At 31.4% G+C, this 25979-nt stretch overlaps 1 protein-coding gene across 6 annotated transcripts in view; it reads right to left on the bottom strand.

Moving 5' to 3' along the window:
• LOC143047425 (dynein axonemal heavy chain 1-like) overlaps positions 1-25979 on the bottom strand; it is a 125123-nt gene that overhangs the window by 61045 nt on the left and 38099 nt on the right. For 2 of the 6 annotated variants that reach the window (XM_076220483.1, XM_076220481.1), the window contains exons 31-52: positions 23772-23885; positions 22485-22634; positions 21228-21314; positions 20653-20759; positions 20079-20158; positions 19544-19635; positions 18857-19011; positions 18431-18608; positions 17377-17571; positions 16613-16732; positions 11694-11852; positions 11035-11151; positions 10494-10634; positions 9554-9714; positions 8685-8842; positions 7431-7604; positions 7008-7037; positions 4861-5033; positions 3172-4119; positions 2287-2478; positions 1448-1567; positions 773-898 (exon numbers count right to left, since the gene is read on the bottom strand). In XM_076220483.1, the coding sequence (XP_076076598.1) occupies positions 773-898; positions 1448-1567; positions 2287-2478; positions 3172-4119; positions 4861-5033; positions 7008-7037; positions 7431-7604; positions 8685-8842; positions 9554-9714; positions 10494-10634; positions 11035-11151; positions 11694-11852; positions 16613-16732; positions 17377-17571; positions 18431-18608; positions 18857-19011; positions 19544-19635; positions 20079-20158; positions 20653-20759; positions 21228-21314; positions 22485-22634; positions 23772-23885 (3777 nt within the window). Of the gene's footprint in view, positions 1-772; positions 899-1447; positions 1568-2286; positions 2479-3171; positions 4120-4860; positions 5034-7007; positions 7038-7430; positions 7605-8684; positions 8843-9553; positions 9715-10493; positions 10635-11034; positions 11152-11693; positions 11853-13194; positions 13252-14511; positions 14530-15048; positions 15067-16612; positions 16733-17376; positions 17572-18430; positions 18609-18856; positions 19012-19543; positions 19636-20078; positions 20159-20652; positions 20760-21227; positions 21315-22484; positions 22635-23771; positions 23886-25192; positions 25299-25979 lie in introns of all 6 variants that reach the window. The other 4 variants (XM_076220478.1, XM_076220480.1, XM_076220479.1 and 1 more) reach the window with 4 other exon arrangements.

The raw sequence follows: 25979 nt of genomic DNA on the forward strand, positions 1-25979 counted from the left end.
TGCTTATAGTATCTGAGATATGGACTTGACCACCAAAACTTAACCTTGTTCACTGATCCATGAAATGAGGTCGAGGTCAAGTGAAAACTGTCTGACAGACACGAGGACCTTGCAAGGTACGCACATATCAAATATAGTTATCCTATTACTTATAATAAGAGAGAATTCAACATTACAAAATATTTGAACTTTTTTTTCAAGTGGTCACTGAACCATGAAAATGAGGTCAAGGACATTGGACATTTGACTGACGGAAACTTCGTAACATGAAGCATCTATATACAAAGTATGAAGCATCCAGGTCTTCCACCTTCTAAAATATAAAGCTTTTAAGAAGTGAGCTAACGCCGCCGCCGTAGCCGCCGCCGCCGGATCACTATCCCTATGTCGAGCTTTCTGCAACAAAAGTTGCAGGCTCGACAAAAATTGGTACCAATGAAAATAAATGAATCCACAGTACTTGATAAAAAGGTGTATGATTGATTGATTGTTGTTGCTTTAGCGTCACTTTAAAGCATCATATTTCAGCTATTTCTTGGCGGTCAGTATTTTTATCAGTGGTGGAAGCAGGAGTGCCAGGAGAAAACCATGACCTTCAATAGGAAAACTTCCTATCCTAGTCAATTAAGATTAGAGTTAAGTGCAACCGCAAGTGCCTAGTTCGAACACATTTCGGTGTTGACTGGCTAGTGATTATAGTAGTAGAACTACTTAGACCACTTGGCCACCTTAGCCCTTAAAAAATGTTTGAGATAAACTGCTGAAAACTTACTAAGGCAGGCAAGGCTTCATTAAGATCTCGTTGAGCATCATCAGCAATGGCCTGTGTTTCTTTAGCCTTAATTGTAGCTGATGCCTCCTCTTTTTGTACCACTGCTTTTGTTTCATTGGCAACAACCTGAAAACCAAGTCAATGAAAAGGTGTATTAAATTAAACTATTTTTTTAATTCATAAAAAGTGTAATAACAGAATTATTACTGTAAATTCAGAAATTATTGCAAGGTTTTTACTATTGCGAAAAATGCGACAGAGTTGTAAATGCAATAACTAAAACTCGCATTTTGTAATATTTTAACTGAATTAAGCATGACTTTTCTCAAAATCGTAAAAATTAAAATCGCATTTAAGTTTAAAATGACAAAATTGAATTTTCTTCTTTTTTTTCAATTTTAAAAATATTCTTTTCATTCTTGTGTTGCTTATTAATCCTATACTTCATTTTTCTTTTAAATAGATAATATACTGTAGAATGAAAAAAAAAATCCTGAATCCTGAATTCTGTTAAAAGTAAAGCATTCTTTCCAGGAACTCGAGCGATTTACCATTAGTTCCGGAGTTCTGATAAGTGTATATCCAAAATAAAAAAAAAAAGGCAAGATCCTGATGCCGAGAAAAGATCCTTCAATCCCTCTCAGGTTTATTAACTAATTTATATATATAACTTACTGTATCTTTAGAGATTTGTTCCATAGTAGATACTGACTCTTTGACCGCCTCTTCAAGTAAAGGTTTCATGGAAGCTAATTCATCTTGTAACTTGTCTACTTCTTCTGCTGTTTTCAACAACTATATTAAATACATAATCTTTTGTTCAAATTTTAATTCAATATATGTTTACATATACAATTAGATATTTTCAAAGGTCACATTTCTCTTTACACTTTTCAATAGGTTATAAGGGATATTAATCATTTAGAATGCATCATGAAAAAGGGAGATAACTCTTGACTTAACAATAGAATTTATATTTAAATTTTTTGACAAATATTTTGCACACATTTTTTTTTTTTACAATAACTAGTTTTTATTTTATTTCAGTTGTACCAGAAAGATTTAATGAAAATAAAATCTCTGCTTTATTTTTCACCATGCATCATCTTCATAATAGACTCGGTCTGTTTTTCAGAAATGGCTATTCTTAAATAGCTCTAAGCAAAATTCACAAATCAAACTGACCAGTTGCAAGAAAATCAGACAACATATTATTCCCTGGTTTTGCTTCGTCTTTAGTTTTCTGTTGTGTTTTATGCAGAGGCGGATTTAGAGGGGGGGGCCCTTTTTGGGAAAAAATTTGGTTGTTTATATAGGGAATCACTGAAGCGTGACTGGAGCGGGCCCCCGCTTAGGCAGTCAGTAGGCCCCCACTTATGAAAATTTCTGGATATGCCAGTGTTATGTACTGTTGTTAGTCTTTTTGCCATGGCAGGTTAGTTTGTTTTCCACTGATGAGTTTAAATTTCCCTTTGGTATCTTTCGTCACTCTTTGTATGAGAACTATACTATACCTTATCTAAACCAGTTTTCAGTCTGTTTCTAGATCTATTCAGTTCTGTTTTCTTCAATCCAACGAGACGAGAGAATATTCCTAACAATTCTAGGTAACTGGTAGGTGTGACATAGTTGTGACGATTTAATTCGGCCAAGAATTTTTGTGTATAATTAAATACTGACACCTGGATTTCTTGACACATTGTAACCTAAATAAATAAATAAAAATATGATGAAATTAAGCTGATTTATATAAGTTTTTTCTTCAAAGAAACAGGAATATATGCTTCTTTATCAATGCAAAAACCTAAAAAAAAATATTCTTACGGTTGATTTCTTAAATTTGTGGTAAACTTTTAACCATGAAATCTACACCAGCCTTAACAGTAATTATGATCCTCATTATGGTTCTCATTATGGTTCTCCCTAACCCCCTAATATTTCTAGAGAATTTTTCACATATAGATCAACTCAATATCACTATAACAATCAACCTTTGCAAAAGCCCTGTTTTATTTCACTAAAAAAAATTATGAAAACGAATACTTGTAAGTAGTGAACATTTCAGTATTTCTTACAATCCATTTTGTTGTAAGATATTTTTTTGTGAAAAGAGTATCTGAGAACACTTATTTTTACTAATGACCACCTGCTATAGAACAAATCTGATTAGTTTATAATATACAGTGTAACCTGCCTAATCCGACACCTGAATATTCCAACATCCTTCTTTAACCGACACATTTTCATGGTTCCAAAATATGCCTATCATTGCAGAAAAAAACTCAGAATTTAGACTCCGTACTTAATGCGATATTTATTTCTTGTTACCCAGTGTGTCGGATAACACAGGTTACACTGTAATACAAATTTTCTTAAAAGGTCCAAATATTCAAACTTACCAAGCCTTCCATAACATGATCGGTACAATCTAATTCTGGGATGTCATTAAGGAACCTCATTGCAACAGATCTCAGGGCATCGGCTGGCCACTCACTGAACCAATCAATTGTACAACAATTGACCAAAGCTGGGAACTGTCTGAGTCTGGCTCTGAAGATCTCACCAAGAGGGCTCATAGTGATTACAGTGTGAAGGTTACTTTTAACTCTCTTTGTATAGGCAGAAAACAAGTTAGTTTTAGTTGGTGGAAGACCTAAATCTTGAACGTACGGCTTCATAGCGGTAAAAATCTGTTCTTGGTCATCAAAAGCGTAAATATTGGGTACGTCACCAGCATTCAAAATGTTATTAATGTCTTCAAGGAATGATTCACTCTTAATTTGTGTATCACTGAACAAAAACACCACAGGTTTGCTTTCTAAACCTGCTTTCATCATAACTTTTTTCAAATCCTCTTTCCATTCATTAATACCATAGTTTTTAGCCAATTCAATCTGGAAACAGTCGAATTCAGCAATATGGGCTGACAACCTTGTTAAACTTTGTCTACCACTACCTCCCATACCAAGCAACAGAGCATTTCCTAGCGGCTGTCTAATGACACGGCTGATTCTGCTGATATGCTTGACTGCATCCATAAACAATACAAGTTTCATCTGGGCTGTGTTGATTTGATTGTAATCATCTAATGATTCGTCTAAGACTTTGACCATTTTTACGTGATCTTCTATCTCAATGTATGGCTTGTTATCTCCTACACCAGACATGAAATCTCCATAAATAACTGGTTCCTTTGGAACAACTTCCTCAAACTCAATCTTGAAGTCAGTTTTCATTTTTTCTTTTATCAAGCTACCAAACCAGTTACGATCTTCATCATTGACGAGACGGTCTTGGAAAACACGACAACTTTCATGATACCAGAGTCTCAATAAGCTTGGCAATCCCTTAAAAAACAAAACAGTTATTATTAATTTCATTAAACTAATGCTTATGAGATTTCATTCAATCAATTTGACTTTAAAGGATGTGGTCAAACCTGTAAGTAAATAAAGATTTTTTTTCAACTAAAAGAACTAATCCATTTATCAGAATAAGATTTGTTTTCTCCATTAACTTGTGAATTAAAATGATTTCTAAACTCTGGTATATTAGAATTTTATAGACCCAGTATCTCAAAATATTCTGAGCATTTCCATTGAATTTACTAATGACTAATTACTAATTTAACTCAAAAGAGTGACGAAATCCTCTATTCATGAAACAAAAATGTTCTTATCCAGACAAAACCTCATTTATCTCGAAGGAGATTCGTTTGTCATGGTTAAATGACAGAGATCAAAGAGAACAAACAATGGGCAGATAACAAGTTTTGAAGGGAGATAACTGTCATCACTTTTTGTAAGATCAACCATCATCATCTCATTTTTTCTTGAAGGATATTTGTTTAGGTTTAAATGACACTAATCAAAAAGAACAAACCATGGGCAGATAACTAGCTTTAAGGGGAGATTACTTACATCAATTTTTGTAAGATCAACCATCAACATTCCCTGGAAATTTTTCAACAAATCTCTCAAGTTGAAGGTATAATGAGATTGAGTGGGCGTGGGCAGGAGCTGTGTGGTGATCGTGTTGAAGACAAAAATACATACACGTTGTTACCATTTTAAGGGGTGATTACTTACATCAATTTTGGTAGGATCAACCATCAACATTCCCTGGAAAACTTTGGACAAATCTCTCAAGTTGAAGGTATAATGAGATTTGGTGGGCGTGGGCAGAAGCTGTGTGGTGATGGTGTTGTAGACAGAAATACATGTGGTTACCATTTGGTCTACATGTTGCTGCATAGCAGGAACTGTGAATGAAAAAAATCATAAATTATGATAGTAAATATATTGCTGTATGCGATAGAGGTTAATCCTGGGAAAATGTATGGAAGAAATAAACAGCATATATATTTTTCTGTAGGCAATAGGACTGAAAGTAAATACAGTTCTGTTTCAAATGGAAAAAAAAATTATGGGTATAAAAAAATATGTTGTCCAACATGCATTTTTCCCCTTAGCATACCATCTTCATATATTTAAATTAGGTATCATCCTTTATATTTAATAGGTACATTTGCATTACTAGAAGGGACTACAGAAATTGCATTTTACTTTATCAAATAAAACCTTCAATTGTATCTTTCAGGTAAAAATAGGTTCTTCATATGAAATTTTGTGATTTTTACTTTATACCTTAGATTAATCAATTTGCTTGAATCAGCCTCTAAGTTGGATAACATAAAATAAATCAATGTGTATATAATTCACAGTATACTTAAAAACCACAAATAGTAACTCTTAACATTAAAACGTAATCAATGTATCATACCCTAATTTCCTATTACTAAGGACTTTTGCAAAATACCCCTACATATTTAGCTAATCATGATATTTTCTACAAATACAAATACTGCCTGTAAAATTTATATAGTACTGTCTTAGTTACCATGGTTACTATATAAATAATATATAAAGAGAAAAATCCTGATTTCTATTATAATTTTGAGTCATAAATTCTTGGTAAAGTTTTCAATTTTTGAACAAGTATGTTGAAATGATTGAGATAAAATGAACAGAAGATACAATGATCAGTAAACATGCTGGAAAAATATTTCAAAAACATTTTGGTGCAATGACAAAGTGCAGCAAATCCTGCATTGAGCTAGATTAAAATCGTTGTACATTTACAAGAAAATGAAAATTCTGAAATGCAAGAATAGATCTGTAGACTCTATATACTGTAGAAACATTAATTTTTTGTGGGTTCAAAATTTTGTAATTTTGTCTCTATATAAGATTTCATGGGGATTTAATTTCGTGGTTTCCAGTAAATGGAAGTGATGTTATATGTAGGTTAAATTTTCATGTTTTTTTTAAATTTCGTGGATTTATTCATACCACAAAATTTACAAAATCAAATTTCCAGTAAATGGAAGTGATGTTATATGTAGGTTAAATTTTCGTGTTTTTTTTTAATTCTATGGATATATTCATGCCACGAAATAAACAAAATTAAATGCTCCACGAAAATTTCTGCTTTTACAATATGTAGGATTCTAGACTATATAAATAGCTTTAATAAATATTCATATCTACCGAAACTTTCAATAAGCCGATTGTTGACTATCTAATAAAATCATTCAAAAATAATTTACAAATTGCATTTTTTTTTAAACGTAGAAGGCTTTTTGCTCCTCTAAATTAATTTATTATATAAAGGCTCAGATGTACTATAAAGTTGTAAAGTTTGAAAGTAGACTTTAAAATCTAAGGAAATATAAACAACAAATATAAACAAAAAGAAGAACAGTTTGATATCTAAAGGTTTCAGATCTACGAAGAAAGTTGAAATACCATTTCAGAACTTTATCAATTTCAGTTATGAGTTATGTATCAAAAGAATTGTAATAAATAAAACTAAAAACATATGAAGATATTTTTCTTCCTTTGTTCAATCATGAATGATTTTATTTTCTAATTTGATATTATTTATGTTAATCTCTAATTGAGAAAAAAATCATTATTTTGCCAGATAAGCTAAATTTCATCTAGCATTTTTTTCTTCTTTCTGAAATGGTATTAGAATGACAAGCTATCAATACATGTACTACAAGAGCTCCTTTAAGTTCTAACAAGTAAAATAGAATAATAGAATATAAATAATTTTCAGCTTTGATAGTATTTTAATGCATAGAATATAAAGACAAAGAGCTGATAAACTACTTTATAAGAGATAGACTTTAACATTGCTACAATCTACTGTAGTTTTACTTTCAACAAACCTTCATTTAACAAACCCATTAACTCGGTATCTAAAACAAAATCAACAACAACCTCTTACCCAAAGCTACATCTTTATATAACATATACACATATATATTATCAGTCAGTTGCATACAAATATCTTATGTTTCATCTTCATTTTACCATTTAAACCAACTTTCCTGAGAGAATATTCTTCTGTTTTTTACATACAGGAATCAAATTGCAAATTTCACAATATTTTCTTTACAATTAAACCATTTTTATACAAGAAATCATAATCATAAATTATAATAAATTTTTTATATAGATTGTCAAAATTTCATTATTGCATATATGGAAAACACAAATACCTATATTCTTTTTTCGATGATTACAATTTGAAGCTAAATATAACATCATTAAAATTCCCAGTGTTTTTCCTAACTTTTCACTCAACTTACCGACCCAGGACTTGAATATGCTACCAAAAATCTTGCGTTTACTAGAATCTTCCATTTCAGTGAAGGCGATAAAGTTGAAATGACGTAACAATCTGGCAGAGATTGGATTCCTGCCTCCACCAGGTGGCCCCATGGCGCAACAGAAGTTGACATCTACTAAGTTACGGAAGTCACCTGTAAATAAATTTTAAAAACAATTTAAAATGATGCATTCTTCTTGTATAAACAACCCATCAATGTAGACATAAAACCAATACTTGTACCAAATCTCCAAGTATAACCAATACTTGTAACAAATATCCAAGTATAACCAATACTTGTACCAAATATCCAAATATATATAAACACTCTGAATATATACATGCCATAAAAGGCTATAATAAATACCAAAGACTTTGTACAGTGGATAGTTGCATGACAATGCTGATGCTCTATATTTAATATGAAATAAACATTATTCATAATCATTCATATATATACACATATAATATATAATTCAAACATCAGTATCAAACAAAAAAACTCTTCAAATAGCTGAATAAACTTTTAACCGGAAATAAAGTTTACCAAGAAAATTCAACTGTTCAGATTGACGGTGTTCGTCCTGAATGATTATATGGGCAATAAAATACTGTGAAAATAACTTTAAAGCAGGAAAACCTAAAATACTGTGAAAATAACTTTAAAGCGGGAAAACCTAATGCCTATGATTTGTTGAAGATCAAATGATGACCTCTAGATGTCTTAAGGTTTTCTTGTATTGTTTGTATGGTGTCTCATTGATGTATGCCTCATATATGTTATTCATATAAATATCAACATGGTCATTTACTCGACACTATCATTTTCAAACTTTCAATACTTGTAAGCAGGAAAAGAAAAACAAGAATGTGTCCATAGTACAAGGATGCCCAACTCACACTATCATTTTCTATGTTCCTTAGAGTGTGAAATTGTGTTCAAAACTCTTATTTAGTCATTTAAATTAGAAAGATCATATCATGGGGAACATGTGTACTAAGTTTCAAGTTGATAGGACTTCAACTTCATCACAAAATACCTTGACCAACAAACTTAACCAGAAGCAGGACAGACGGACTGATGAAGGAACACACACAGAACGAAAAACATAATGCCCCTAGGTGAGGCATAAACAACTCGTTTTCATGTGCAAAAGTTATTGAACAATGACCTCCCTACCTTTAGGAGGGTGCATTTTTCCCATAAGGCAGTATTTTTTTCTTTGAAACTTACCAATCTGTTTCCTGTCGTACCATCCTTTGAAGTCCATCCATTGTCTGATCAACTCTATTGGAGGCTGGGCACCATATTCCTCTAATGCTGGCATGTTCAAATCATCAATAAAGAAGATAAAATATTTGCCAAGGGGTGGTCCAAATACCCCTTTACGTCTGTAATATAAAAAGGACAATTTTGATTGCATAACAGGTTTAAACATAACAATAGTCTCAAATTATGCATATTATAGTCGACTTTGCGGTATGGGCTTTGCTTATTGGTGAAGGCCATATTTTGACCTATAGTTGTTGATTTCTGTCTTTTGGTCTCTTGTGAAGAGTTGTCTCATTGGCAATCATACCACATCTTCCTTTTTATATACAAGTAGAAATACTAATGAATTATAGCAATATACAACTCTCTAAATCTTAGCTGTTTTACATTCTAGCAAATAGATTGTTTTTATGATCAATATGGGGTTTTCTTGTTTTCAGTTTTACCCATCAATATTCAAATATGAAAAACTGATTTCAAACTTGTTTCATTAGTTTGACATAATGATGACATGAAAAAGATGTTCATGCCAGAAGATGCCACATTTTTTATCCAGAAAAAAACATAAAAAAAATAATTGTTTACTCATCAAATGTAATCCAAGAAACAAATTATATGACGGCTCCTTGACAAATACAACATTTCTCCAACCTCAAACTATTCAAATTACTGGAAGGAATATATTTAAAATTTCTTTCTATTTATATAAGTAACGTTAGGCTTTTGGTTCTACTGGCTCTAGAAGAGCAAATATGAGACTATTTATTCTCCTAAAAATTACACTGCAATTTTTGCTGTCTAATTAAATTTCTACACCATCATATACACACCTCTTGTCAAGTTTTCCATCAATGAGATCCTGTGTCTGGTTGGCACTAGTTTTAGCAGAGAAGACCATGAATTCTGGAATATATTCCTTTGGCATTTTTGTACCAAGTTTGTCAGCAATAGTCAGTGTTTTTCCAGTACCTGTTGGACCCACAGACATAACCTAAAACAAAAATGTAGCCGTCATTACCATGGGTCTCATTGGGGTGTAAGCGTGACGCGGGATTGCCAATTTTTTTGTAAGCGTGACAAGTGAAAGTCAAATTATTGTGTCGTGAATACGGGAAATGAGGTCTTGCGGGACCCAGGAAATGACAAAAAAATGAGAATTGCCTACATAAATTGTGTAAGGGGGATATGGGAATCTGACAAAACAGTAAGTGGGATCCGGGATAGGAACCCCCCAATGAGACCCCCATTACCTCAAGCAAGAAATGTAACATCAGACTTTCTCACTAAATCTATTTTTTCTTGTGGTACTTGAAGAAATCTGCTGGTCCTCACTATAATTTCTATTGCAAAATTTCAAAATTGTGTTGGTACTTGGCAAATTATTGTTGTTAAAACAATGGGAACATCCCTTTTCAAGAATCTTTAGAGACATTTATTTTTCAAGATCATATTAATTAACCAATCCAACATTCAAAATGGATTAGAATTAACCAGTGTCTAATTAGCAGGGCTTTTGTTTTAGGCACAAGCGCCTAATTATTCTGGAAGCAACGCTTGCTTTGAGCAGCACATTAGATCAGTGAAAATGGAGTTGTGGCTTTCAATAAGAGTCTTGGCTACTTCAGTTGTAATAACTGCCGATTTAATGAATATTTGCAAGCAAGAAGAAATTTGTGGATATTGCGTAAACTGTTATTGCACGAGTGGAATTACAGTTTATGTGTTGTCTACTAGATGCCTAAAAATAGAATAAAATATTATGAAACTTACAGATTTTTTGTTGGTCAGCAACATTTCAAGAATGCAAGAACTTCTGATATTGTCAATAGTTGGTACGATGATGTCTGAAAACTTAGTGTCTGGAGTGATGGTAAACTCTGGACATCCGATTAACCAGTTCTTCCAACAGACCTGGAAAAAAAATACAAATATTCATAAGTATGCAGTTTCATACAAATATACCTTAAATTCTACATCTTCCCTGACATAAGTTCTTGCTATTACATCAGACAAAAGTTTCTACATTTTCCCATTTTTATAGGGATATTTTGCTCACATTATGTGTCTTTTAAATACATATTAGGGTCCTCCACCATATAAAATACCAAGGTACAAAAGAAATAAAAAAAACCAAGAGCTTTCAAGTTACATCCTTTATTATCAGTAGCATGTACCCAAAGAGACCAAAAACAAGTAACAACCAAATGGATAATGGTTAAAATCAAACTGTTTTGGAATAAACAAATCCAACATTTTCAGATATACAACACAGACTGCAAAAAGGATAAAAATTGGTACTTTGAAATCTTACCTCTTTTTTCTCAGGGACCTCTTCTTCCATTAACTCATCTGCCTTACTGCTACTGATCCCAGCATCATCAAGTCTATAGTCATAGATTAGTCCTTCTCCAGGAAATAATAGTTGGAACTAAAACCAAAAATTAAAATGATTGTACAATTGACAATTTTGCATTTTTAATTTTATTATTGTAGTAATTTTGCAATTCACAAACCTAACTAAAAATATCAAAAGCTTAATATCATTCTATACTTATGAGGTACCTGGTAATCAATTCCTTTCATAATGTACAACATTACAAAAAAAAACATTATTTCTTGAGGCTGATCTATTGTATTCAGATTATAATGGGGGAAAAAAAACAAAAAAAACTGTATAAAAAACATTCATTCAAAAGGTTTTTTTTTTCTTTGAGACTGATTATGTATGGCAAATGCAAAACATTACTATCATGCCTTTGCTGAATTACAAATTCACCTGAAAATAGGTTCATTGCTACAATTATAATAATAAAATTGGACACCATCAAAAAGGAGATTTCCTATTTATAGATCTGCAACTTAAATCTGAAATGGCTGAAATAAGGAACCATTTCCTATATAATACAGATTCAAGGTTTAAGTAGATCGTTGAAATTGCATTACATCAAAACACTTAATAGAAGTACCTACCTTCATTTCAGTCATTTTTTCTCGGACCCAATTAGAGAATTTAGTCCAGCTGTCGTTATCCCCTGTACAGCCTATAGACCAGATCATGGAAAAGATAAACCATGGCTCTATCAGCTCTTTTACTCTATCCAGTCGTTCCTGAGGTATAGGTTTATCTCCCTTTTTAAAATACCAGTAAATGTTAATACATCTTTCATTGCCATGTGCACCATTTTTAAAAATTGTAGCTATCCAAATTATAGAGTGTGTTAAATGGTTTTTAATATTAATAAAATATTTCAGGGAACATGTCACTGATGAAAAAAAAACATGATGAGATAATAGCAGGTGGTTTGTAAAGATCATACATAATTTATCATACTTTGAAATAATATATTTTTTCATGTATGTTTATGGCATCTAGTATTGTTTCACTTATTTCAATGTCATCTTTAAATATTGCAAGCATTCTTTTCAAGTTATAGAAAAAGGGTTTTGAAGCAAGCAAAGAGAGGAAAAAGTGACTTTATTCATGATTGTATGAAGAAAATATCAATTGAAAATATTCATGCAAAAATGATAAAAATTAATACTAAGAATTGACACATTCAATAATCTTGTCCACTGACAGGAATATTTCAAATCCAACATAACTAATAAAATAATTGAAAAATGAACATGCACATAATATAAAATTTATCAAAGGCTTGTGACTATCAAATTTAGTTTTGCCTGTCAGGCACGCATATACTCAAAATACAAAATTCAAATAGCAAAGTCTTTTGTCATGTCATCAGAAACAGACATATAATTCAAAACAAGAATGTGTTACATAGAACAGGGATGCCCAACTCTCACTATTATTTTCTATGTTCAGTGGACCTTGAAATTGGGGTCAACACTCTACTTTGGCATTAAAATTAGAAAAATCAAATCATAGGGAACATGTGTACTAAGTTTTAAGTTGACTGGACTTCAACTTCATCAAAATCTACTTTGACCAAAAACTTTAACCTGAACTGGGACAGAAAAACGAACAAACACACAGACGGAAAAACATAATGCCCCTGCCATAAAAAGATCTCATATAAAAGTTTCAACCTAGGTAATCAGGTATGAAAATGAGATGAAATGGTGGTTTTTGTTTGATGCCCGTTGAATATACTGCTATTTGTCTTCTGTATTTTTTAGAATAAATTCGGAAAGTGGTTTTTCTCTTTTAAATTGCTTCACATATGGTTATGCTTCTGCCTACAAAGCTTACAATACAATATCGGTTTTGCTCATTGTGGAAGGCAGTTCAGTAACCTATAGCTCTCAACACCATTTTTATCAACTGCTTCAACTTATATTTGAGTCTATTTGAAAAAAGGAATGAGCTGTACAAGTATAATCAATACAAATAACCAATGCCTCATCACTTGTTTCACACGCAAAGACAAAACTGAACATCAACAAATAACCAACAGAAAATACACAAACTGGTACCCATTGCTCAGATTGAACCAGGATACAGACTTACTACTTCCTCCTGATGTTCCTCTCCCTCTCCTTCTTTAGGGGCACTCAGAAATAATTCCTAAGAGTTTACTCAAAAAATTTAATATGACTAGGAAAACTCATTCATATATATGATTTTTCTACCTTTACATATCTTTTTATTTAAGGATTGCTCAATTGTTTAATTAGTTTACTATTAATATGAGATATGCATAATATTTTACTGATCAAGAAAAACTTGTTTTTGACAGGACTTCTTTTTTATTTTTCATAAACAGACCCTTTGTTTTGTCTAGAACCCTGCAAATTTGAACACCAACACTTGAAACCCAACATAATAATATTTAGATATAGCATCCATATTTCTTTTGCACAATAAGTTATAACAAGAATGTGTCCATAGTACACGGATGCCCCACTTGCACTATAAATAAAAACCATGTTCAGTGGATCGTGAAATTAGGGTCAAAACTTGAATTTGGAATTAAAATTAGAAAGATCATATCATAGGGAACATGTGTACTAAGTTTCAATTTGATGTAACTTTAACTTCATCAAAAACTACCTTAACCAAAAACTTTAACCTAAAGTGGGACGAACAGACGAAAGAACGGACAGACGAACAAACGGACGAATGAAGACATAAACCAGAAAACATAATGCCCCTCTACTATCGTAGGTTACTATTGTAGGTGGGGCATAAAAAACATAATGCCCCTCTACTATGGTAGGTGGGGCATAAAAACCTGTTTTCTTCGGAAAGGCCCAAATATATTTTACTTTTAATGATAAGTATTAAAAAAAATATCAGTATTTGAAACCCATATTGATCAGATGGAACTTGTGGAAATCCAAAAAGGCAGTCATATAAATCATTTGAACTGATATTGACTTCAACTTTAGGCATTTTTTTAAAGCTTCACAAAAATAGTTTTTGCTGCAAGTAACAATAATATTTGTACAAAATCCCCAATAATTTAACTTTACAAAACTACTTCTTCCATCACCATAATAAATATCTAGTATACATTTTATAATAGTAAATACAGTAATCAATCTACAATGACCTATATATACTGTAAAAGTATTATATCTGTGTGTTTATTGATAAATATAAAAGCCCCTCATATAGTCCTCTTGAAACATAGTGTTCACACGAAGTTAAATCAATATATGAAAATAAGTTTCAGATAAATAAAACTATTAAAACTGATACTTTTACAGTACATTGGGTCATACTATGTGTATAGTTATATTAAAATTTATAACCAACTAGACCATGTGCATTTTCAATGCTTCATCATTACACCCAAAATATCTGGACTGATTTGATACTTACACCTGGGAATTTTACTCTCTATGTACAAAATAACAATTTAGAATATTGATTGATTGATTGATTGTTGTTGAATGCCACTTTAAGCACTCTTGGCTGCCAGTTTTTATTCATGGAGGTTACATTAATTTTCAATTTTATGTAAAGATTCAACTGCCTATACATTGTCAAAAAAACAACCCAAAATACTTAAAAAGACATGTATATAGAATTCTAGCCCTTCAACTTTCTTATAGGCAACCAAATAGTATAAGAAATATGAATATGAAATGGTTAGTTTGCTAGAACATGTATATAAATGTAAATGGTTGTAAAAATTACAATCTGGCAGATGACCAAAGCAACCCGCCAAGGATATCGCATATCCATCATGCTATATATCAGCTATACAGCAAAACGTATAACATATTCATCATGCTTACATATTCTCTATTCCTAGCCTGGACATATAGTTTAAGCCATATATAAAATTACACATTATTTAGCTAAATATTATATATGTGTTCATGCATAGTATTGTGTACTGTTCTAAAACCTTACCACACGTAGCCGACTGGCCTGTGTTTGTATATAGTTTTAATGTTAAATTAAATCACACAAATTAAAAATATAGTATACATATATATGGGTCTGCACACAACAAAAATAATATATATATCTTTATTAGAACATTAGGTAAATAAAAGAGTATATCTTTTTACTTATTCATTCTAAACAATTTGATAAAACTAAAGAAGCTTTATAGAAGCTTGGTACATTATAACTACAGCAATGACAAAACCTTTTTTTTTTAAAATCAAGCATGGTAATTTTCAAATGCTGGTAATTCTTTTTATTTATCTAAAATTTACATTTAAAAATGTGTATGTCCTAACTAAGCTCAAAAAGCAATGTAACTTAATGATGTAATTTCCCTTTTATGAATCAGTAAGAATTATAGGTAATATTTCAAACCTCACACACTAAAATGTATTATCGGACCACAGATGAATTATCACGTTGTGATTGGTTAAATGCCGTCACGTGGTGACCCCCTATGAGACCGTATGGGGTTAGTAAGTTTCATATGGGGTTCATGACTCGTTAATGGCGACGTCATCTATTAATGTTGTTGTGTTTCATTGTTTATTTTTCCACAAAACGCTGCAGAAAAAGTCCAGCGTCCGATAAATTCGTTATACGGTTAACTACTGACCCCCTACGGATACATAGAGGGTGAATAAAATTCATACGGGACTCGGCCTCAGGCCTCACCCCCTATGGATTTTACTAACCCTCTATGGATCCGTATGGGGTCAGTAGCGTTTCAAACCTCACACACTAAAATGTAATGGTTGGTTAACAACAATGTAAGCAAAGGATAATTTAGTCAACAGTATTGTGTCAATTTTATTATGGTGAATGAAGATAGAAATTACCCAGAATTCCATAAATTCAGAAAAGGAAATTAAAATTACAACGTTACTTTTAAAAATAAGCGTTTGGACTGTAAGAAGCAAATCGTCTTAAAATGTAGTAAAAATAATTTTAAAGGAACACAAAGCAAAACAAAAGTTAAAATTCTTATAATTTAAGCATATGCAAAAATTATAAAAACAAAAAAACAAATGTTATATATGTTAAGTATAGAGGCACTGATGATTCATTATTATTAGTAAGGTACCAGTTTTCATTGATAAAGGAAAGCCAAAAATTTATACGTTCAAATGAAGTATCAATTTTCTAAGGTTTGAATGCAGATTTTGGCAAACCCACAAAAATCACATATCCACAAACACAAATTTTATCCATTCCACAAAAATTGGTACCAACAAAAATAAATCCACAGTATTGACAATTTAAAAAAAAATTTCATCAGAGATGGTTGTCAACCAGAACTTAAACATCTGCAACTTCTTTTTAAAACAGAATATTTGTTTTTATTTTCTTAGCATGACATTAAAGCAGCTCCATGTAAGAAACCAAAGATAATTTTTGATTATTAAATTTTTTTTTTTTTTTTTTAAATTCTAAGATTTTTAGAATTGCAGACATTTCCTGATTACAACCTTCCAAGTGTAAGTCCATTTTTTAAAAATTTTGAATACACAAATATAGTTCTTACCTCCTGAGGGACAAATGGTGTGAAGAAACATTCCAATAACTTCAGCCAACTGAACACAAGGTTACAGTCCACAGTGTCAACAACCTCTCGTATGTTCTTTCTGACAAATTTCACAACAGGCTACAAAAACAAATTTTTAAATTCAATACTATTAAATTACAGTACTTGTAATGAACTTAAACAACACTTTTCTCTATCAGATACATAGGCCTATAAAAAAGTATACATGTATATGATAGCCCCAAAATTGATGTTGACCACAGACTTTTCTATTTACCATTTCCTGTAATATGGACCATTTCTATATCAAATAAATAGGCCTACATGTAAACAACTCCAGGAACAAGATTTTCTTGCTGTGCTGAAGACCCATTTGGTGACCTTAGGCTGTTCTGGTCTATTGGGTTGCTTTATCATTGACACATTCCCCATTTTCATTCCAAATTTTACGACAGCCCTCAAAATTGATATCGACCTTGGACTTCTAAATCTGCTATAAATATAGACCATGCAAGTTTCTTATTTACCTTTGATACGGACCATATAAGTTTCTACTTATAATAGACCCGAAATATAGAATTCAGTCCATTTAAATTTTCACTCTGACAGACCCAATCTAATTCATTATTTGATTGCTAATTCAATTAGGTAATATAGATACAATGGATAAGCGTCAATTCTCAAAGGAAACCATGAATCTGGAAAATGATGTTGTGACAATGGTTTAATTTTTTTAAATATTTTTTGTCTCCATATCTACATACCTGTAGAAAACCATCAAAGAGTTCTTTCAGTTGATCATGATATGGTTCTATTGGTTCTGGTAATTTTCTCAGCCAACATTCTACAAATGGTGGAAGTCCAATGTAACTAGGCTCTAAGTAGACCATACCACATCTACTGACTGTTGCTGGGGAGGCCACAGCTAAATCTGATACTTCAAACATCATAGTCATGTGCTGCAAATAAAGCAATTTTATTGGTTATTATTTCATTATATAAAATGCAAGGACCAATCAGTAAATTTGAACTTGTCCAGATAATCAGTCAACCAAGCTGATTTCACAAAACCAGCATTGAACAATTGCAACATTTGGATAACACTATGTTTGTTGGTGGTCAAGTAATTGTTGCAATTTTTATTTTGCATGTTTTCATGCAAAATGATAAAAAAACCAATGTAGAAGCTATTTTTTATTTTTTTGATCATCATAAAATGGCTTATCCCTTTAGATCCCCACCACAAGGTGAATCTTCTGCAAAACAATATCAATATTCTAAAATATAGAAGGGTTAAACCAGGTTAAAATTTTGCCCAAACACATATGAAGACTTAAATTGATTGGTTTATTAAGAATGATATGCATGTTTTTTTTCCTTTTCCAAGAAAGAAGTTCTACTACATAGTATATCAACATGAATATAATTATACTAAGTTTTAGCTCAAAATACTGGCATAATCTGACAGATTTCTTTTTTGTTTGAACACAAAAATTCAGACTTTCATGTTAAAAAAAAAACCCTGCCTTTGCTAAATCTAACAAATATGCTATAAGTGTGCACATAAGAGGATAGACCTTGGTTCAGGGAATTAACCCTCTAAATCAGTTATGCGTTTTTTTACAGCAAAGTTTCATCAATGTATTTTAAGCACTTACCTAAAAGAGATTGGAAATAATCTATGTAGCCTAGAAGCTTAGAATATATTCATGAAAATGGCTGACACAAACGTACTGATGATTTTAAGAGTTATTTACCTTAAACTGGGTCTACCTCCTCAAATGAAAGCAGAATTATAGAAACTTATACAATACATACATCTGTTAACTTTATAATTTCACCACTGCTGAGACAAAGTTTCTTGTTGTCATCCAATACTGTGTTCATGCTCTCAATCCATACAGCATCTACTGGGCCATCAAAAACATACCAACGTTTTAGTGTGTCGGTTGAAGAACTACCAACTCTGATTAAAGTTGATAAGATACCATCAGTCCTGGAAAAAAATCATGAAACATCCATCAGCACTTACTTTGTTCTATCAAGACATACGGAACGCAACAGGGTTATAATCGCAATAATTAAAACTAGCATTTCTAAATTTTTTATATAAATTAAACAGGATTTTTCTAAAATGACAAAATCATAATAATAAATGCATGCAATAGTTTCTGAATTTACAGCTTATAAATTATACTTTGACATTATAAGCTCGGCTAAAAAATTACTTCTGCAAAAACTTACCATTCATGAGTCATGGCATCAAATTCACCATACAACTGTCCCATAGTGATGGATTTGGGGTTCAATATATAGGTCATTACTGGATCAAATATAAAGCCAGCTGGTGACATTTCTCCTTGCAAAGCTGTGCAGGCATTCTTTAGGACTTCATAACACTATAGATGAAAAATATAAAAACTATAAATATTGATAAATATCATACATTTTAAAATCTGATTTAAAGTGTTTCCCAAACTTTATTTAATGTAAGAGTTTATATATACTAGTTCAGTAATAATGAACGCCATACTAAACTCAAAATTGTACACAAGAAACTAAAAATAAAAATAATACAAGAATAACAAAGGCTAGAGGCTCCTGATTTGGGACAGGATAGTTATAATTCACTGGCAGTCTCCTTTTTTTTATATCTTTTACAAAATTTGTAATATATTACAGTATTTTTGAATATTTTTTTTGTGTGTGTGTGTATGTGTTGGGAAGCCATAGAGATTTAAAATTTAATGCTGATAGAAAATGGACAAGGCCATTTTACACTACAGAAAAAAGATTGAAATTCAGCCATTTTCTAATAGTTGTGATATGATAGTATGATCTAAATTAGGTAGATGCCATTTTTATAAATTTAAAGTAAAAATTCTTACATCAAATATATTTTCCCAATTCAGCATCTGACTTTGTACATACCTTAGTTTTGCCAGATCCTGTAGGTCCTACCAACATAAGACCGTGTCTAACCACTGTAGTCTCAAACAACTGAATACACTTGTTGATAAATCCTGTAACAAATACAACATAGCACCAATTAGTAATAGCTTTTAAACTCCATATAAAGATAATATAGTTTGCACAAAATGGTGCAGAAATCTACAATGTACTTCCGTGTTCCGGTCTCGTTTGAATCTTTGAATCTTTGAGTAAAATATATGTTTATCAGTCTTGTATAAAATAGGAAGAAATGCAATACCAATTTCATTTTTAATAATTCCTCGATATGAAAAAACGTTATCTGATGATAGCGTTTCTTTGTTTACATTGCATATGACTTCATAACTTAAATAACGTCACAACTAAAATCCCTAACAACATAACCAAAATCAGAAACGTTACGGTATTTCCGTTTCTTTTTTTTTAACAAATTTTTAAGTTACAAAAAATAATTCATACAGACTTCGTCCCCATCTACAGGTAATGCCTGCCTCATATAAAAACCAATACTGACCATCAACATCCTTAATCCCACTCTTGGTGCAATTCTTTCTCAGGGATGTTTCAAGGGATCCATAATCAATTGGTTCTTCTCTGAAATTAAGGAATGTAAAATTAGTTGACTCTTCTCTTCAAAGATAATACACCGAAAGTTTTCTTATTTTGTTCATGTAGATGAGATTTGTTTTCATTACTCAAAAGATGATGAAGTGTTCTAAATGTATATAGAAATATCTTACACTTTTACAGATTTGAATTGTCTTGTCTTGCTTTCTTTTCAAAACCATTTTTTAAGGTGGTACCTAACACTACAGGGAGATAATTCTGTAAAATCAGCTAAACGTTTTAATTACATTGTGTCGTTAAGGGAATATTAAGCTTCTCAATGATCAAAATTAGTGTTTGTGAAATTGCAATATAACCAGTGTAATTTTTCGGATAAATTGGTTGCTTCAAATTTTTTGAAATCTTCATATTTTTGTCAAAGGGTCAAAGTAAATATTTTGTCAAAACTTTATGAAAATTAAACGAACCAAATAAATTTAATCAAGGTATTAGGTACCACCTTAAAAAGAAAGATAACTTACTTGATGTTAGGGAACAAGTCAGACACAATACCACCAAAGAGTTTCAGATCTTCTACCAAGAATTTTGGCACATTGACATCTCTAATAGCTCTCAAACAGATCAATTCCTGTGAAAAAAGTGATGTTAAATAAATAAATATTCTGGTTTTCATACACATATTCACTGCTGTATGAAATATGCGGCTTAACAATATTATATAAGAGTTAATTTAAAGGTTATCTCAATAAATTCATTGCTCATAAAGACAAATTTGTTGAGTAGAAATACAGTAAATCTAAGGCTGAATCACATGACTTATGCTGTTCCAACCGATGTTTGGATTTCAAAAAGTAATCCTTTTAAATAGTTTTGTGATACAGTTTTAATCTATATGAACTGTTTTTTAGAATATCTGCAACATTTAAAATTGCATATGGTGGAAGTAAAAGTAAATCTGGTCATTCTTTGAACATATGGCTGAAGTCTGGTAATTTTTTCATTTCCATGTTATAAATATGAGAGAATCTGATCACTTTACCAACATTATTATGCGTAATCAGAATACATTCGAACTTGACAATAATATCATAAATACCTCATTCATGTCTTGGTACTGTCTCTTCAAGTTACCAGCAGCAGATATTACAGATTTCACAGCTCTCATACCGAAATCATAATGATCCTTAAACACAAAACAAAAACGTTTTTACAATTGATAACATTGAAAATTATTTATTCATAAAGCTTCATAATACTTCATAACTTAGTTTTTAAAAGAATGTCTAAAAAAGGAAGATTGAATATTGAATAAGTATTGTATAGCTGTTTCATAATAAGTTTTAATTTGACAATTAAACATGTACTGTGACAAATAATCCTTAAGCCTAGGTCACACCTTACCGGATAGCTCGAAAGGACGCCTAACTTTTTTTCAATTCATTCATGTCCTTTAGACGTCCATTCTTATCCATTAGACGTCCGTCCATATCCGTTGCATGTCCGTTAAGCATCTGTTTTATCCGTCTGCGTCCTTTCTGTCAGGTGGAAAATTTTGAGCATGTTCAAAAGTTTGAACAGATGTCCAACGGATAAAGCGTCCATTGAACGTCCGTTAGGCGTCCATTTTGTACGGTACTCGTCCGTTTCGTTTCCGTTTTGTATCCGCTACGTGTCCCTTATACATCCATTGGAGGTCTGGAAGATAAATTCACCAACGGAGTTCTACCCGACGTTAAACGGATAAAACGGATGAGAAACAGACTTCTACCAGACGTATAACCGATAAAACGGATGATGAACGGATCTGAAACGGATAAATGCCAATTGAAAATTTTGTGTCAGAAATGCCAATTATTGGTATGACAGATTTCTTAAGGTTCATGAATTCTTATTATTCATAATCTATCTTAGAGTATAGGTACATCTTCATAAACAAGCAGTTCTTATTCAGGCCAGACACTGTACTTTGGCGAAATTTTGAAGAATAAACCAAAACCAGTTACACAGAAACATTTTGAATATATATGCAATTTACAGGTATTATTATTGTCTTCTTTAATTTTTCTGTATATCTTGTTCATCCGTTTTATCCGGTACACTTCCGTTAGGTGTCCGTTTTATGTGTACTCGTCCGTTGTATGTACGTTCGACATCCGTTCTGTCTGGTATGTGTCCCTTTCTCGTACGTTGCATATCCGGTGTGTGTCCGTTATGCATCCGTTACACGTCTGCTTTATTCGGTCAGTACATCAACGGACTCCCAATGGATAACAATTTTGTCAACGGACAACTTTTATTTTTATCTGTTAGGCGTCCGTTCATGCTACTCGGTAAGGTGTGACCAAGGCTTTACCTGGGAACTAAGCTGTTCTGATGACAATTTGAAAGTGGTGACAATTTTCTTAGCCAGATGTTTTGCATCTGAGAAACCAAATGAGAATAAACTGATTTCAGCAATCAGAGCATAATCTGGTACCATCATAGCCACTGGTCTAAACAAAGCCTGTAAAATACAAAATACATGCATCAATATATTCTTTAAACTGTCAAAATGATGAAAAATGCCATATGGCTGATAAAAAATATTTATTAGCACTCATGTTGTCTGTGGCCTATATCATGGAAAAAAAAACTCAAGGTGATATTTTATTTTCCTTGCGAAAACTTTGAAAATACATACTATTTTTGTTGAGCCTTCGACTTTAGTCGAAAAAGCGAGACTAAGCGATCCTACATTCTGTCATTGCGGCATCCACAAATATTCACTCTGAGGTTAAAGTTTTTGAAATTTTAATAATTTTCTTAAACTATACTGGACAGAAGCTTGTTTATGATCATAAAAAAGTATCCAGAAGTAAATTTTGTAAAAATATAATTCCATTTTTTCTGTATTTTACTTATAAATGGACTAGTTTTTTGTGAGGAAACATTACATTCACTCTGTGGTTACAGTTTTTAAAATTTTAATAACTTTCAAAAACTATCCTTGATTTGTACCAAACTTGGACAGAAGCTTGTTTATGATCATAAGATAGTATCAAGAAGAAAATTTTGTAAAAATAAATTTCCACTTTTCCGTATTTTACTTATAAATGGACTTAGTTTTTTTGCCAGAAACAAAACATTCACTCTGTGGTTTAAGTTTTAAAAATTTTTCTAATTAGTAATGTTCTTAAACTATCCTGGATTTCTACCAAACTTTGACAAAGGCTTGTTTCTGATCATAAGATATCATTCAGAAGTAAATTTTGTAAAAAAAAAAAAAATCCACTTTTTCCACATTTTACTTATAAATGGACTTTTCTTCCAGGTAACATTACATACAGTCTGCAGTTAAAGTTTATAAAACATTTATCAGATTCCCAAACTATCGTGGATTTTTACCAAACTTGGGAGCTTCTTTCAATCAAAAGACAGTATTGAGAGGGAAATTTATATTGATGTTTTTCCTCATTTTTGTTGAGTCTGCGATTAACAGCAAAAGTAGGCGAGACACTGGGTTCTGCGGAACCCTTACAAATTTTTATTTCAAGTGTTTTTAATCAAAATAAATGCTGCTAATCTTTTTTACTCAGTATAGATTGTAGACAAACAATTATTTCTAATAGAAGACCAAATTAATGCTAGTTATCTCCCTTACTTTCAAATTGTCTGGCAGTTCTGTTCTTCCAGCATATCCAGGGTTCATGGTGATAAAAACAGCACATGATGCTTTCAATGACAGCTCTACACCCTCAAATATAAATCTGTCTACCTACAAATTATAACATTACGTGTGTCAGATTTTTTTATATAAATTTAGGTGCCCAGTCCAAAATTCAGTAGACTGAGCTACATGAAAATGTTAATCTTTTCCCCTGACTGGCAGGGTAATGCATTTAAATGTACTCTAAATAATGCATAATTTAGTGTTAAGACATAATATAGTATTCAGTACAAATCAAAAAGAAACTTTTTAAAGATGTTTGTTCATTTAATTTTTACCCCTGTAAAAAGAGACTTTCAACATTAGATAGGTAAAAGATTTGTTCGCCTTCATTACTTAAACTGATTTTAACTGTAACATTAAATATTGAACAAGAATTAATTTAAAGAAAAATATTTAATAAACACCGAAACAGGAATACTTTTCTTAAAACCTTTCTTAAGAACATTGAAGTATTCAAAGTGAGTGGTTTAAAATTAACCAACAATTTTAAATATTTGAGGCAAAATTGAAAGTCATAGAAACAGTATCTTATGTTGATGCATAACAAAAGAAAACACTTAACTCAACAAAGTGAAATAAAACATTTTATAACAAAACAAAAATTCCTGCAAGAATTTGTCATTACAGAATCTAATGGACTATTTCATTGTTTGTATCCCAAAAAGGAAAATAACGTCACATCATTACATGAAACTTTTTTTATAAGAACTCTTCTAACCAATCAAAAAGCTTTGCTTTACTTTAAACAAAATTAATTCAAAATGCTTTAGATTTTGAAATGACAAATTCATACACTACACTGGTTAAACAATTGTAACAAAATTTATAACACTGGACTTCAGGAGTTCACTTTTCTTGTTGAAAAATCCCTATTTTTTAAATATTTTTTTTATGCAGAACTTAGTAAAACCCAGCTAATTTTTTCACAAAAAATCTTCAGAGTTAAAGTCATACACACTTCATTGTAACTTTCGATCAATTCAATCATAAATTTTTTTTTGAAAATGGTCGCTTATTTTTGCATCATTGTCAACACAAAGGTGTATATATCCATTGAAATTATCTTAAATAAAGTTTTATCTTTGAAACCTTGTTATGGGAACTATTTTGTATAAATAGATTATTAATACACAATACGTTTTTGTGCAATGCCGGTACATATAATTTTAATTGGGAATTCCTGTCTGCTATTTGGTCCAATCAGTTTGGGAGTTTCCCAGTTGCTGCTGCATGTGAAATCTCGTTTACTAATTGCTTTTCGAGATTATCCAAATTAACCAGTCAAAATTAACACTGCATTTGAATTAGCCAATCAGCGCTAAATTCTGAGGTCCAGTGTTAATGTATAATACCTTTTCACACATAGCATGATGAATAACCATAATTTGCATGGCAACTACTGACAATACTTCTACGTTTATACGATTAAACTCATCAAAGCATGCCCAGGCTCCAGTGCTTATGTAATAAATATAATATTAAGTGCAGGAGGATTATAAGTACTAATGACGTCAAAGCTGTTAGAGCTGATTTCCTAATGCTTGTAAAGTAAAACTTTGATTGGCCTGCTTGCTTTGTTTGTATAAAGGTTTCCTCAATATTTGTTATTAAGATTGACATCTTCAAACAATATATATATATAGGCATTGTTAAACCTGTATATATATTATTTTCAAATTTGATTGGATGTTCTCCTAATTACAATTGTACAATATACAAACAAAGCAAGCAAGCAAGCTAACCTAAGTCTTACCCTACATGCATTAGGAAATTAGCTGTAAAAAAAAATCTGTAGATGGTGACATATCTAATTGAGTGTATGAAGAAGAGTTAAGGTTAAGAAATAGTATTTGTCTGTTTAGAGTTCCATGATGCTAAGATAAATAATTTGAATGGTCTGTTAACATGAATATCATAAATAAAATAATTGAAATATTCTTTGACAAACACTGTAAAAAAAAGGTCAGAATGGTCCGAAAAAAGTGCAAACTTGGAAATGCATGTGATTGCAAATCAAAATCTAATTTTATTTTCATTTTTATTGTGTTAAAATTTCTATATAATTATTATACATTTTATGGTTAACACTAAACAGACATTTTTCATGGTGTTAGAAAGCTACCATTTTCTATTAAAGGA

This window comes from Mytilus galloprovincialis, chromosome 10, assembly GCF_965363235.1.
Source record: "Mytilus galloprovincialis chromosome 10, xbMytGall1.hap1.1, whole genome shotgun sequence".
In the NCBI taxonomy this organism is placed as follows: Eukaryota; Metazoa; Mollusca; class Bivalvia; order Mytilida; family Mytilidae; genus Mytilus; species Mytilus galloprovincialis.